We start from the raw sequence: 14,663 nt of genomic DNA on the forward strand, positions 1-14,663 counted from the left end.
CCCAGTACCTGAAGACTGGTTCGGTGAGCCGCTACTTTCTGCACCCAACAGATCCGACGCATCCAGAAACGTACACACAGGCAAGCCTCAAACTTTGGGGTGGAAAAGAATTGGCTGGAAAAACAGAAAGAGGCCCTCTGTGGGGCAGCGGAGTTAAGGTGGGTTGGCAGGAGTGAGGAGGTAAGGAAAAAGAAGGAAATAAGAGGCACTTAGTGTGGGTGCCTTTGAGAACCCGGGCGAGAAGCCATGCCGAAGCTCGCGTGCCTGAGCGTCCTGGCGTGACCGCGATGTGAGCCTGTCTGCAACAGGGGTGATAGTGCCCACCTCACACTGTGTGCACAGGTGCCCCAGTGCCCCGGGAGCAGAGCCTGTCCAGAGGCATGTCAGAAACAAACCCCAGCTGCTGACCAGGAGCCGCCCTCAGCAGTACCTACCTGGCCACAACCAGACGGCAGAGACCCACATCCGGCCTGGCACCCCAGAATTAGACCGAGGAACTTTAGAAGGGGCGCTGCCAACGTCAACTTCCTGGGCAACAGATTCAACACGGGAATCAAATGGCACTGATCATTTATTGCAGGAGAAGCGGAGAACCGGACATGACCCGAAGCGGAGGACAGAGAGACCCCCTGGGCCGCAAAGGCCCAAGAAAGGCATGGGGACAGAGGGGCTCACACCTGGCCAGGGGGAAACCTCCTACGTAGATGCGTTATCTCTGCCCTGGGGGCAGCGACCCAATGATAAATGGCCAAGAAGGAGGTCACCGAGAGCACTCGTGACCGGACTTCCCACAAAAGAGCGTGCACCACCGGGACCACAGGGACAGGGGACGGCTCAGGGACTGGGGCTCCAGAGGAAGCACTTCAAGGCTGGGACAGGGTGGGGGCGGGCAGGGAGTGGGGGTGGAGCAGACGGGTTCTGCAGCTTTCTGCGCACAGCCCTTCATCTCGAGGCCTTTTTGGTTGCACAGCTGCTGCCTGAGGTCTTGGGCAGGGGATCCTTGAACTCGCTGCCACAGTTGCCTTTGGTTTTGACGTCCACGGCCGCGGGTTTAAAGCCATAACTGCTCGAGGCGCCGAAGCCCACGCTGAAGCCAGCCCCTCCTGCCCCAGCGCCAGTGCTGCTGATCACAGCTGGAACAGGGGGGAAGAGAAGACCCCTGGTCTGTGGCATCCCGGCCACTCCTTCAATTCCCTCCCCCTGGGGACAGATTCTCTCTGCAGTGTGCTTTTAGTTTACAAAGAGGTTTTCAGCAGCACTGATCATTTTTCAAGTATTTGGCCGCACGTATTAGACCCTGTCCTATCGGTCTGCGTCCATCCACCAGCGACAGACTTAGAGCTCCAGCGAGCTCTGGCAGGGACCTTCCCCCACAGGAACAAAGACCCTTCGGTGCGGCCCCCAAGGAAGGGGCTGCTGGAGTACCCCCCCCCCCACACACACAGTAACTCCCCTGCACCGTCCCTAGCTTTCCAGCCTGTTTCAGCTCCTTCCACAGTCCTGCCCTCAGGCTCCCCCCAGCCCCCACCACCCCCAGCACCACTACCCACCCCCCCCAACCCCCCCCCCCCGCCCCACCGACTGCAAGCTAGAGCCTTGATTGTGCACTGGTCTCAAGATCAATAGAATGTCTCCAGGAAGCCTCATGCTTACAAGAGGCGTTTGGATTATCCACTACTGGGCATCATTTGATCTTTCCATGGATTGTGCTTCTGTCTTTCACGGTATTATTATTTTTCTCCATCCGCTGCTTCTCATTGGCTACTAAAGCCTCTTCACACCCCTACATCTGTCCTGAACCCTCCCTGCTGTCCTGACTTCTCTCTGGTGTCATGGAATTGGAGGCTCAGACTTCTGGTACGTGACCAAGGGCAGAACCAGGTCCTGGTACTTACAGATGCTCACGGAACTGGGGTGTTCCCCGGACATCCTGGAGAGAGAAAGTGGGGGAGGCAGATAAACCCTCTGTAAAGCAGCACTGCATCTATCCAGGGAGTCACAGGGATGCCCCTCAGAATGCACACTGCCCATCCATCCCTTCTTCCCACACACCCCAGCGGGACCTCTCCGGAAAGGAACAGAGACCAAAAAATCTGCTGTGAAGGCTCCCTTCTCCATCAGAGCGGCTCTGGAGTGGTCTGGTGGCTGGAGTGATCATGTCCCTGCTCCCCTCTATTATGCCAGTGGTCTCACACAGTCAAGAGGAACGAGCTCACATCCTCGCAGGGCCTCAGGCTTTGCCAGAGTTACCTTGCACTCAGATGACTCTTGGAAGCCATCCTGCCCGCCCCCTCCCCCGACTCACCCTCAAGCGCGCAGCACAAAGGGCCAGGGACACTCTGTTTTGCAACCGCTACAGATGTTAATATTTCCTCTCCCACTACCTCTCTGGGATTTTTACAACTCAGTCCTTCCTAGAGTCTAACTTTGGTCTTTCCTACTGCACCATGTCAAACCCATTGCCTCAGTAGGACCTGAACCGACCCAAACTGTTTGCCCTGAATCTTCCTACTCACGCAGATGGGAAACTGTTCCAGATTAGAGATATCTGGCCCCCCACCTGCACTCTTCACCCTCCAGCAGCTTGCGGTAGGTGGCGATCTCCACGTCCAGGGCCAGCTTCGTGCTCATGAGCTCCTGGTACTCCCGCAGCATCCGGGCCAGCTCCTCCTTGGCCTGGTGCAGGGCGGCCTCCAGCTCGTCCAGCTTGGCCCGGGCATCCTTCAGGGCGCAGTCGCCCCGCTGCTCAGCATCGGCGATGGCCGTCTCCAGGTTAGAGCACTGCAGAGCAAGTGCATCCAGCGCTTTGAGCCAGAACGCAGTTCTGAGATCCTGCTCAGACACCTTCCCCTCATTTGGTCCTGACCGATAGTAAATGCTCTGAGGTCCTCCCAGTGTCCCCCGCTTTGGACATTGCTACAGATGAATCTGTCCTTTCTCCTAACTCCAGCGTGGCTCACCTCCACTCATGCATTGGCATGTGAAGCTGGAGCTTCCCTACCTTGGGAAAGAGGAGGAAGGGCACTGAGAAGGCAAGCTCCCTGGGCCTGTGGCCCCTGCCCTCTCCCTCCTGGTCTGTAACACTGGCTGCAAGATTCTAATGCCAACCCAAGACAAAAACCAAAAAAAAAAAAAAAGAGGGATTAATAAAGTTCCTTACTGATGAAATTTCTGTCCAGTAAACCTGCCACACTGAGTCTGGCCTCCAAAATTCCACAGAGCATCACACTAGGGGAGTAATAGCCTCAAAAGATACTCTTGTTACCAGGTTTCCCAAGCGGGCAGGCAGCTGCTGTCAGGTGGAAGGCTAACGTGCAATACAAAACTGCAGATGAGGCTCTGGGCTGCAGCCATGGGACGGCTGCCGTGGGCTTTTGGACCTCTTAGTCTTGGTGTGCGTTCCTTCACTAGGCCAAGGTTTTGGTGGGATCTAAAACTCTGGCTTCTCTTTTCTGGTGTGTCCCCTTCCTCTGCAGTCAAATTTGCTTCACCCCAAGGAAAGCAGCTGATGCTAAGGCCAGACGGAATTCTAGATTGCGGTCCAGCCGGCACCACCCCTGTGCGGGGCAGGCCCCCAGCCGTGCAAACACCCATAGTGTTTCGGGTGAGTGGCTCACAGCCTCAGGACCCAGCCACCCGACCACAGAAGACCACGTCCCATCCTCGGGACTGTGGAGGTCTAATCATTCAGGGCGTGGCAATACACTCTGTTGGGCTGGGGCAGGGCCTTCCTGTCTGACAGGAAAGTGTGCCAAATTCTGCCAAGCTGGCCTCTGCTCCTTTTCACTGACTGAGGTCCTGCACGGTGAGCCCAGGAGGCTTCTGGGTCTCGTGAATGTGGCGTGAGGGGAGAGGGCATGAAATTGGGGCATCCTTGACAACAATCATCCCATGGATCCTGGGGTCAGCAAATGTCAAGACAGTCTGCAGGTGAAACTATGTGCTTCTTTGGTGGGAAGGCCAGAGGGCCAGAAAGTACCCTGAGTGAGGGCCCTCTGGAGGAGCTTCAAGGGGACCAAGCATCGAGAGTGACCCCCATGGGCTCCCCCACGGAGGACATCTTCCCTGACCTCCTAGGTGGTGTTCTGATTGCAGACGTCACTTTCTGGTAATAAGCTCACCCAACCGTGAACACACGGCATTTTGCCAGCTACACATTATAATCTGATACTTGAGGGCAGCTTCAAACACCTTGCTGTTTTTCTTTCATGTATGCAGACCTTGATTAAATGAAAAACGCCATGAGTTCTTTCTTTTTTCTTTCAGCTGCCCGGAGCCTGGTGCACAGAAGAAGAGCGTGTGTGTGTGTGTGTGTGTGTGTGTGTGTGTGTGTAGGGAAGGGAGGGGCCTATAAAGAAGAGGACAAGGGGACAGGGCCAGTTGACTTGCCCAGGAAGCCTTTGTGCCAGCCTCCACCAACTCTGGGAATTTCCTGGGTTTGCTTCCTACAGACTCAGATAACCCAAATGATGCACCTGGGGTCATGGGGTCACTCAGTGCCAGGCCACCACACACAGCACTGCCACAGCAGGGTGCAAACACAGAGCAGAGCCCTAGGCCAAGTCTACGTTAGAAAGCTCTTTCTCTCCCATTCTCCTAAATTCCACTGCTGGGCTCTCCTTCCTCTGGCACCGATTCATCATCACATGAAACCTCCTTTTCACCTACTGTGTCGGGTCTAAACTCCACCGCCCAGCTTCACAGGTGCCCATAATCTGTCCCGTGCTACCCGGTGGGGCCCGCCCCCTCGCACCCCACCCATCACAGAACTTGTGCTTGAGCTAGGTGCCTCTCACCCCTGCACACATGCCATGCAGCGCCCACCTTGGATCCATTGCTCATGCCGGCTCCCTCACCAGGACCCCTTCCCTCTCCTTTCTGCCCATCCCCTCCCACCTCCTGTAGGAAGCCTCCCTGGGGTCTTCATTCCGCTCTGGCCACTCCGGACCCCTACAGCCCTTAGGAAGCATGTTTCACAGTGGGTGGAATGCTTCATCCTTCTATACGGGTTCAGACTATTCTCTCCTCCTGGACTGTAAATGCCTTCAGGAGGGACCATGTCTTATCCTTGTTCCGTATTTAGTCTCATACCTTTGGTGCTCAAGACAGCCCGTCAGCTGACTCATTTCATGGAACCCACCTGCTTCTTCACATTCCCTATCTCTGAGCGGATCCTCTGGATCAGGCGGTTGAGCTCTGAGATCTCAGCCTTGGTGAGTTTGAGGTCGTCCCCTTGCTGGCCTGCTGTGACCTGCAGTTCTTGGATCTGACGTTGGGGGGCGAGAAGGAGGAGCAGAGGACCATTGGGAATTCACCTCCCAAGGGTCCTGAGCATGGAGAGGGGGAGGGGGACCACATGCTGTTCTCACTGCCCAAGCAGCAAAGGTACTAGGAGGAGAGATGGGGGGGAGGGACTAGGAGGGAAGGAAAAGGGAGAGAAAGACCACCCTTTCCTTTCAGACAGGAAGGCCCTGCTCCAGCTCAACAGGGTCCTCAGGTCCACAAGGGTGAGAGCCTTGGTGGAGTTCTACGAAGTTGGGAACACAAAGAAAAGCCAAGATGGATGGATTACCCACAGAAACTGACAGAGTCTTCCCTGGGTTGTGGCTCATGTGACCTCTGCTGTCAGCTAGGGCCAACAGCCAAGCCCATATATGCCCCTAACACATGCCAAAGCTGTGGTTGCCCTCCCTGGACCACAGGGGGGCACTTCCACAAGGCTCAACTCCAAGACAAAAGAGGTCTCAACCCAGCCCAATACACACACACATGCACATGCACACACGAGGAGAGAGTGGCAGCCGTAGTCACTGGGCCTTGCACACCCGGCACACAGCCCACCTTGGTCTGGTACAGGGCCTCGGCCTCGGTCTTGCTCTTCAGGGCAATCTCCTCGTACTGGGCGCGGACCTCGTCGATGATGCTGTCCAAGTTCAGGTCCCGGTTGTTGTCCATGGACAGGATGACAGATGTGTCGCTGATGTGGGACTGCATCTGAGCGATCTCCTGGACAGCAGTTAGGGAAGTGGAGCCAGTTAGAGGATCCCCATGAAGAGAGCACATCTCCCAACCCTCCCTGGCCAATCCCTCACTGCCCTCCCTCAGCCTTCCACAGAGCCTACCAGTGCCGGTGTGTGCCAGGCACGAGGGGAGCGCGTTGGGCTTTCAGCCCCAAGGTGGGACTGCCCTCTCCATCATGCACTCAGACCTGCACCTACCCCTATTCCACACTCTATGACTTCACCCGGAATATTAGATCTGAGCGTGGCACACAGCTTCTCTAGGATCACCGGCCACCTTCCCTTCCCCAGGCCCCTCACGGTTTAGCACAACTCAGGCCACGCATCCAGCTCCCTCAGGCGAGACCCCCGTGCCATTCTCAGCACCCCCTGAGGTTTTCCTCATCCTTCTCTGGGAACCTTCCCTGGCAGCTCAGGCAGAACTCCCTATACCTTCCTCTGCTCCCCGCCAGAGCTCATCTGCAGGTTGTTTTCCCTATCGGACTGCGACTTCCTGGAAGACAGGGATCATTTATTCTCCATCAGGCCCTCCTCAAGCCCACCTCATTGCTCAGCAAACGTCAGCTGCACTGAGCTGCCAACCTTCGGTCGACACGTCCATGCAGGCCGAGGGCCAGAAGCCACTTGTGAGTAGCACAGACCACACAGGAGAGCTCAGCGATATCCTTACCCCTTCATAGAGGCACTTGAAGAATTTGATCTCATCCGTCAGGGAGTCCACCTTGGCCTGGAGCTCAACCTTGTTCATGTAGGCGGCATCCACGTCCTGGGGGACACAGAGAGGAGCCAGCTGCCTTCCCCTGCCCTCCCTCCCTGCCACAAGGAGCCTCAGGTTCCCTACGGGCTCTACTCCCCTCTCCCTGGCCTCCACAGGGAGGCCTGGCTGCTGAGAGCAAACCAACCAATGCGCGGGGCGATGGCTGTGCCAGAAGTGTGGTGAAATGTGTGGACTGGAAGCTGGCAGGTTCTGGGAGCATGCATCCCAGGCAAGGGGACTTAGGAGAGCAGGGAAATTAGAACCCCGGTCACCCTTTCCTCAGCCTACCGACATCACTGTGTCAGGTGTTCAGGGAGCTTCCCTAGGCCTCCTCCAGCCCTTCCTGCTCCCCTCTCACCTTCTTGAGCACCACAAACTCATTCTCAGCAGCTGTGCGTCGGTTAATCTCCACCTCATACCTGTGTGCGGCAAGAGAACGGAGGTGGCGTTGCCATTGGGATAATTCAGTTCTGCAAATGCTCCCTGAGCAGTTGGTGATCACCTCCATGCCCAGAGCTGCGTGGCAGTGGCCTACAAACTGGGGTTCACGTACCCTTGGGGCATGCACAGCCTTCTAAAGGGGACGTGACGGGAACAGGTTTAAAGGAATTCACATCCAGCTCCTTCGTTCACATGTGACCTATCCTGCCGTGCAGCTGCCCTAGAATGCACCTGTGGGGGGCTTCACTGTCCCTCCTCTGTTTCACAACTACCCCCACCCTCCTGACAGCAGAAAGACGCACCCCTTTGGCCATCCGGCCCCTTAGCACAGTGCATTAGCCCATGGTGCAAAACGTCCCAGGCACCAAACAAAACACTATCCCCACCTTCGAGTTGTTTCTACTGGGTTTTTTTTTTTTTATATATATACATATTTCTGTTCCAGATGAAGCAAGGTCTTAGAAACAGGATGCTTGGATAGGACTGGATGTTCTTCATGCAGATATATTATAGATTGGGGAGACAAGAGTATAGATGACTCAAAGACCTATGTCACCTCTCACTGTTGTCAAAGAATGTTGAATAATGAATCTTAATTAATGCTAGAAAATGGCTTGTTTCCACATGATTTAACACGAGCAATCCATTTCAGCTATTCCCTTCTTCCTAAGGCATGCCACTGGCTGCCAAGGGGGAAAAAGGCCTGCTGAATGACTCAAGTAGTACAGGTTAGTGAAGTGGGTTATTCTGAAATGTGACTGGCACATTTTCTGAACCTGCCGGATTTTGTCAGTCACATGGATAAAATACATAAAAAAACAGTTGATATGATTTATCTCAGATTCCATGTGGGTTACTTAAAAGACAATTGAATACCTCTTTTTATCAAATAGTTGTTTCTATTACAATTTATCATTATCTCACATTATCTTAGAAAATATTCAATCTTTCTTCCTCCCGTTAACAAGTAAGAGTATACCCTAGTTGCAGACCAATTAGTTTTTAGCCGATCTTTCTATTCTATAAAATACATAGAAAAAGTTTGATCATGATGGCTATCAAAATTAATCACGTTCATTTGGCCATAATTTTTCATTAGGTACTTCTAGAAACCAAACAGCAGAACATACACATCTACACCCTTTTATAAAGAAAAAGAACGCATTTCATAGCACTATTGACTTTGGAACTAACTTATAATTTACAAAATACATTATAATGCATACATAAAAGTTAAGCCACAGCCAAATGCATATTGATTTTTGTTTTAGAACAAAGACATATTAATTATATTAAATCTCTATCACTTTAATCTTGAATGTTTCCAATAACCTACTGTACAAGATGTAGACTGTCATTTCTTGCCAAGTGGATTTTACAATAGTTCCCAATTCATTTCATTATTTCATTTCATCCCCACGGTAATCCTGCGAAATAGCTTCTATTGTTATCATCTCCCAATTTTATACATGAGGCAAAGACATAAAGCTAGTTAATAGTAAAGCTAGGATCTCAGTGACATCAGGACACAAGGCCTTAGTGTTGCCTAGCACTTTGGTTCTTTTAAGAGCTGTTAATACATTACTTTCTGGCATTACCCTCTCTCAACAGCTCGTGCAAGTGGCGAGGCAGGCAGCAGTATCTGAATTTTATAAATATTACAGCTGAAGTTCTCAGAGGACTGAGTGACTCATGGTCATGGTGGTGACTCCAGAACACCATGGCTTCCCTGGTCTGAAAAGCCCAGAGGCAGCATGATCTTTGGATGCTTCTGACCTGGACATCTGGGCTCTGCCTGGAAATCCCCTCTTTTCCTCCAGAATTCTACCCAAATACCCAGTGGGGTGGCATTTCCATCTTAATGCCACTCAGTCTCAGTTCACACTGTATTCATTTCCACTGCCTGGGGGCTCTCTGAGCGTGTTCTTTAAGCCTGTCCCCATAATCTGTGTGCTTTCAGGACTATAGACTATGTCACCTCCTCCCTCAGGACTCCACGCAGGTGTCAGGGCAGAGTTCCGCTTGGGGCTACTTCAGAACAGGGGTGGACAAGCAGACTGAACATGGAGCAAGAGAAATCACTTGGCTCTGACCATCTCCATCCCCTTGAATTGTGGAAGAAGTCATCTTTCCCTAGAGATCCTGGCACCTGAAAGCCAGCTTCTAAAATACCAGATCACACTGAGCCGGGAAGGCTCAAGCCTGGGGGAAATTAATGGGATTCAGCAGCACAGATAGGCCGCAGCACGAAAAAAATTTTTAAAACCCTTGTTTGCTCAGCTTTAGGTTTTGTTCTGGGATTGGTGTGATGGCTCACATCCTGGGTACTCCCGTGGAAGGCCCCTCACACAGGAGGAGCTACAATGCCACCTGGGCTGTCCATCTGGTTTTGAGACAGCCCTCTTGTCCCCATGTCTCCATTTCCAATGTGAGAATGGGCACACCATTTCCTAGGCGATTCAGGGCACCACTTTGGGTAGAGATCCTTTCTCTTCCTATGTCTCAACCTGTCTGGATCTCCCTCCCTCCCCAGGGGAAAGGAAATCGCACATGGTATCCGCAAAGGACCTAAGAAGGCAAAAATGCTGGCTGCAAATCGAAACCTCAATCTGTCATCAAGACCCTCCAGTGGCGGATTCTCCGCCTCTCCACTCACCTCTTCTTGTAGTCCTCCACCAAATCCTGCATGCTTCTCAGCTCCGAGTCCAGCCGCACCCTGTCGCCTGTCTGTGTCTCCAGCTGCTTCCGGAGGTTGCTGATGTAGCCTTCATAAATGGACTCCAGGTTCTTCCTGCAGTTGTTCAGGTCTAACTGCTGAAGCAGGTTCCACTTGGTCTCCAGCACCTGGTTCTGCTGTTCCAGGAACCGCACCTGGAACCCAAAGGTGGTCATAGCACAGAATCCCCCTTCTGTTCTTGCCTCTCCACAGTGGGGAGAGAGGGCCCCAGAAATCAGATACAGTCGGTCTTGGATGGGAGGGAGGAAAGAGCAAGACTCATCAGAGAATGGATTCAGCCAGGGGGACGTGCCTTTCTGGGTCTCCAAGACGAGAAATCAGATTGAGTCTCAAAGAAATCGGGAAGTAGGCTTACGCAGTGCTATAACTGCCACCATGAGTTATCATGTGATGGAAGTAGCTTCTTTTGCTGTAAATGCTGGTGTTTTCAGAGTGAAGGAAGATGGGAAGCAAGGGAGGAACAGTGCAGGGGTGGGGAATGGCATTGGAAAGTCACTCTGGCCATTAACACGTTCTCTCTTATCCGCAACCTAAGTTGCTCTTGGTTGGTTTCTTCGGTTTTCATTTCAAAGCGGGTTCTCACATCTTTACAAGGTTCCTTCATACTTGACCAAAAGTCTTACATGTTTGGGCTCAATAACTTCAAGCCTCTGCTACTCGCTAGCCTTCCTCTTCTTCCCTACCTCTAGCTTGAGGGAGAGAAGGAAACATGAGGGGGAAGAACAGACTTTGAACAGGAAAATGAGCCCTGTCCTCTGGGACAGTAGCTCTGTTTCCTCCAGTCCTTCCCTCTCCCCTCCAACCATTTCCTTCCTCTTCCTGAGCACAGCGGTGAGGGACACAGTCCTCTGTTGCTGTTCTATCAGCCTGGGCATGTTTACTGGCCTCCTGCCATGTTGGTTTCCTCATCCGCAAGGCAGAATGATAACACAGTCGCGGGTTGTGTGTTGATATATGGGAACCCCTTGGGACAGCACCGGGCACTGAGTAACATCAGCTCTTGTCAGTATTATGTCCCCTGTGACTCATGGCCTAGACCTTCTGCCCCAGGTTGGATACAGAAGCATACTCCTTCTCTCCTCTTCATTCTTTGGGGTCACTGCCTCTGAGTCACCAGAGACAGCTTCCCTCTTAACCTCCGCATGCTCCCATCCCCACAGACACATAGAGAATGCACACCTGTAACTCAACATGCCCTCCTTCTCAATCTCCCTTCTCCCCTCCCCCACCCCCCAGCCCCAGCTTTCAGTTTTCTGGTCCTTTTCTTTCCTCTCCTCTAGACACCTTCCTGGCTTATACCCCCATCCTACCTCCTACTTTGTTAAGTCCTTTCCCTTCACCAAGCATCACGTCCTGTGATACTCCCTGGTCAGTGTCCCTCTTGTGCTCCTGTCCTGGATATATGTACCCATCTCCTTGTGTGATAATTGAGAGCTCTCAGAGGGCCATTTCACAAGTCTCCTGCCTGTGGCGCACCCCCGTTCTGACCCCGGGTCTTGTCCACAAGGATAAAATGAAGCTTCTGTTTACCATGGGTCGTGGGTCGGGGGTGGGGGTGCCTAGCACTGTTCCAAGCACTTTAGAAACATCCAATTCACCCTCACATCCTCATGTGGGGTAAGAGCCACAGTGTGCCCATTTTACAGAGGAGCCAAGGGAAGCCCAGAAAGGATAACTGGCTGGCCCAAGTTTTCACATAGCTGTCAGTGGCAGAGCCAGCACCCCGGTGCACACTGGTCACCAACGCAAGGCCGCACAGATGCCTGAGGACCCACCTTGTCGATGAAGGAGGCGAACTTATTGTTCAGCGCCTTGATCTGCTCCCGCTCCTGGGCGCGCACCTTCTGGATCTCGGGGTCCAGCTCCACGTGGAGGGGGGCCAGGAGGCTCTTGTTGACGGTGACCTGAGGGATGCCGCCGGGTGGGCACACGGACGGGCACGCGGGCCCCAGCCCGGCGCTGCCGAAGACGGTGCCCACGAAGCCGCCCAGCCGGCCGCCGGTGCCGGAGCAGTGGCCCAGCGCGTAGGCGCCGCCCCGGCCGGCCGCGGCGCACAGAGCCAGGCGCCGGCCGCCCCCCAGGCTGAAGAGGCTGCGGCTGCCGAAGGCCGCCGTGCTCTTGACGCCGGCCCGGAACGAGGCGGAGCTGCCGCTGACCCGGCCCGCGATGACGGCCGAGCAGCCGCTGAAGCTGGGGCGCTCGCCGGCGGGGCGCTGGTGCAGCTGGCGGCTCATGCTGTGGGGACCGGGTGCGGGCGCGTGCGGAACGCGGGATAGGGGCGCGGAGGGCGGCTGCGCTGGTCGGCCTGGCTCGCCCCCAGCCCCTTAAATAGGCGGCTGGAGGCAGCCTAATTTGTAGGTCGGGAACACCTATTAGCCACCTGGGGCCTCTCCGTATAGGAGATTACCACCTCTCCCTGAGATTTGTCTCCCCCCCCCAACCGTGAACTCCCCATGAATCCCCTATAAAATGGCTCGGAACCCCGCATTTGGTTTGCTCACCTCCTGCATTATAATAATTTGGCTACCTTATCTTCACTTGCTGTCCTCCAATTACTGGGGTTATCACTGTCAAGATCTGTGGTGGAAGCTTCCAGTGGGTCTGGCTGGGGTTGGGGGGAGACACCCTTTAGAGGTGGAGGGGTGTGGTACAATGGAGCAGATGGCCAGGCGGGTTCTGCTTCCGAAGGACATGAACAGGGTCAAGAATATTCCAGAGAATCATCCTTAGCTTGTGGGCTGCTGCTTTCCCAAGGCTTCTGGATAAAGACGGCTCTGACCTGAGTACTGGAAGGAAGTCCCAGAGGGTGGAGATTTCTGGTCTGTCTACAAGGAATTCTACGTCTGTTGAGGCAGATCAGACACAGTGACAAAGTTAAGGCCAGTGGGAGCTCTGGTCACAAGAGGTGGAGGGTGAGGACTTTGGGCCAGAGCTAAAAGGGTTCTCCAAAAACATTTCTGGAATAAAAGTGAGGGAGATGCTAGAGGAGATGGAACAAGAAAGCTTTAGGAAGATGGTCTTTCGTGGGATTTGCGTGTTTTCTTTTACTTTGATAGCAGAAGATGATCATTTGTCCCATGCAAGGAACCCCTGATCGGGACATTTGCTGCCTTGGCATTTCTGATTCTGGATCAAAATGTGACTGATGATTAAGAACAAGTCGAGAAGGGCTGAGGAAGACTCCTCCAATCTGAAAAACTAAGAACTAGATTCTAGAACTTCATTCCAAGTAAGTTCAAGAGTATCTTTTCCAATCGAACCCAATTTCCTTTTTCCAACTTAAGTTGCCTCTAAGTCTTCTCTTCTGTTAGAATCGGCCCCTCTCAGGGGCACCCGGGTGTGTCAGTTGGTTAAGCAGCTGACTGCAGCTCGGGTTTGGCTCAGGTCATGATCTCCCAGTTGGTGAGTTCAAGCCCGGTATCTGGCTCTGCATTGACAGCCTGAGTGGGCTTGGGAGTCTGTCTCTGCCCCTCCCCCACTCTCACTCCCTTCCCATAATGCCCTTCTGACACCCTGGTGGGCTTCTGCTTCATCACTCTTATTGCTCGGTCTGTCTGAGTCCTGAGTATGTGTCCCATTTCCACCATCAGATTAGCAGGTCCTTCTGGATTAACCCTTCCCTCCCCTGCTCACTGGTGTTCAGTCCCAGCCTTGGCACCAGGGACATTCAGGATGAGTGTGAAACAGACTGGTGCTTAGGACAAGGCTCATTGCTGTGCCCTCAGTTATACCCTGGAGCCTGGACTCCCCCTTGGAACCCTCGTGGAATGGCCAGATGGTACCTGGGTGTAGTTGAGTGACACAGCCTCCACTGAACCAATCAGAGCATAATAACAGCCAAGGTGTTTACCCCACAGGGAACAAGGCTGTGGGGACATTGGTGAGTGATAGAGATGGCGCCAGCCACAGATAAACAGATAGAGGAGTCTAGAAGGTCCTGGGTGGAAAAGAGAGTGGGCTCTCTATGCTGCCTCAGGGGAGACACTACAGTCTATTCCCTCTGAAGAGGAGAGGGGCCATGTCAATGAAGCTGGGTGACCAGCAAGCCCTTTGAGAAGTTCAAGGTTAGGCTTTCCATTATTTCATGAGATTGTTTCTTATGCCCCATAAATGTAGCCAGGTTTTTGTCCCCCACAAGCACAAGAGAGAGTTTATTAACTCTGACCATTGAGAATAGAAGAGAAAAAAAGTATTTATTGAAACAGAAGAAACTTACATAGGATTGGGTTTCAAAGGGAGTCTTTGAAGTCTCCTTTTTTTTTTTTTCTGGACACTTTCTAAGAAGTTGAGACACCCAGGCATCTGGAACCAAGCCACTTCTGCCCAAGGTCAGGGAACAAGCAGGATGACCTTTTCTCATCTTCCCTTGAGGGGTTGACTGGCCAGATGAATCAGGAATTCCTTTGAAGCCCCAGGCTTACCTTCCTTACAGATTATGGAGAGACAGAAGTGATACAACCAGGTTTGGAAGGCATGGGATGTGTGGGGATGTGGGCAGGTCAAAAGGTGGCTGAGGTCTGGGAGGAGGGCTTCACATTGGAGGTGCCTCTGACAGCAGCCTACTGCATTTGGGCTCCAGTGACTACCTCTGCCATTAGTTCCAGGTAGGAGCAACACCTGGGTTGGTAGACTAAGCCAGAAGCATCACCCTTTGAAACAAGAGCTCAACAACAAAGGATGGACGGATGGATGGATCCCTGAAGCAAGG

At 53.2% G+C, this 14,663-nt stretch overlaps 1 protein-coding gene across 1 annotated transcript; it reads right to left on the reverse strand.

The window, feature by feature from the left end:
* Positions 1 to 553: 553 nt before the first annotated feature.
* Positions 554 to 12,272, reverse strand: KRT72 (keratin 72). The gene is made up of 9 exons (XM_027036232.2): positions 11,731 to 12,272; positions 9,875 to 10,089; positions 7,136 to 7,196; positions 6,691 to 6,786; positions 5,842 to 6,006; positions 5,141 to 5,266; positions 2,561 to 2,781; positions 1,896 to 1,930; positions 554 to 1,133 (listed from the first exon to the last, which is right to left on the reverse strand). Exons 1-9 carry the CDS (start codon positions 12,187 to 12,189, stop codon positions 943 to 945), a joined length of 1,569 nt encoding a protein of 522 aa, XP_026892033.2. The 5' UTR covers positions 12,190 to 12,272; the 3' UTR covers positions 554 to 942.
* Between the last annotated feature and the right edge of the window lie 2,391 nt (positions 12,273 to 14,663).

This window comes from Acinonyx jubatus, chromosome B4 (genome assembly GCF_027475565.1).
Source record: "Acinonyx jubatus isolate Ajub_Pintada_27869175 chromosome B4, VMU_Ajub_asm_v1.0, whole genome shotgun sequence".
Taxonomy (NCBI): domain Eukaryota; kingdom Metazoa; phylum Chordata; class Mammalia; order Carnivora; family Felidae; genus Acinonyx; species Acinonyx jubatus.

Coding starts and splice junctions, on each gene's coding strand:
- KRT72 (XM_027036232.2), bottom strand. CDS start 12,189: ATGAGCCGCCAGCTGCACCAGCGCCCCGCCGGCGAGCGCCCCAGCTTC. Junction 10,090..11,730: donor TCGCCTCCTTCATCGACAAG/GTGGGTCCTCAG, acceptor TTTGGGTTCCAG/GTGCGGTTCCTGGAACAGCA. Junction 7,197..9,874: donor GTGGAGGACTACAAGAAGAG/GTGAGTGGAGAG, acceptor TGCCGCACACAG/GTATGAGGTGGAGATTAACC.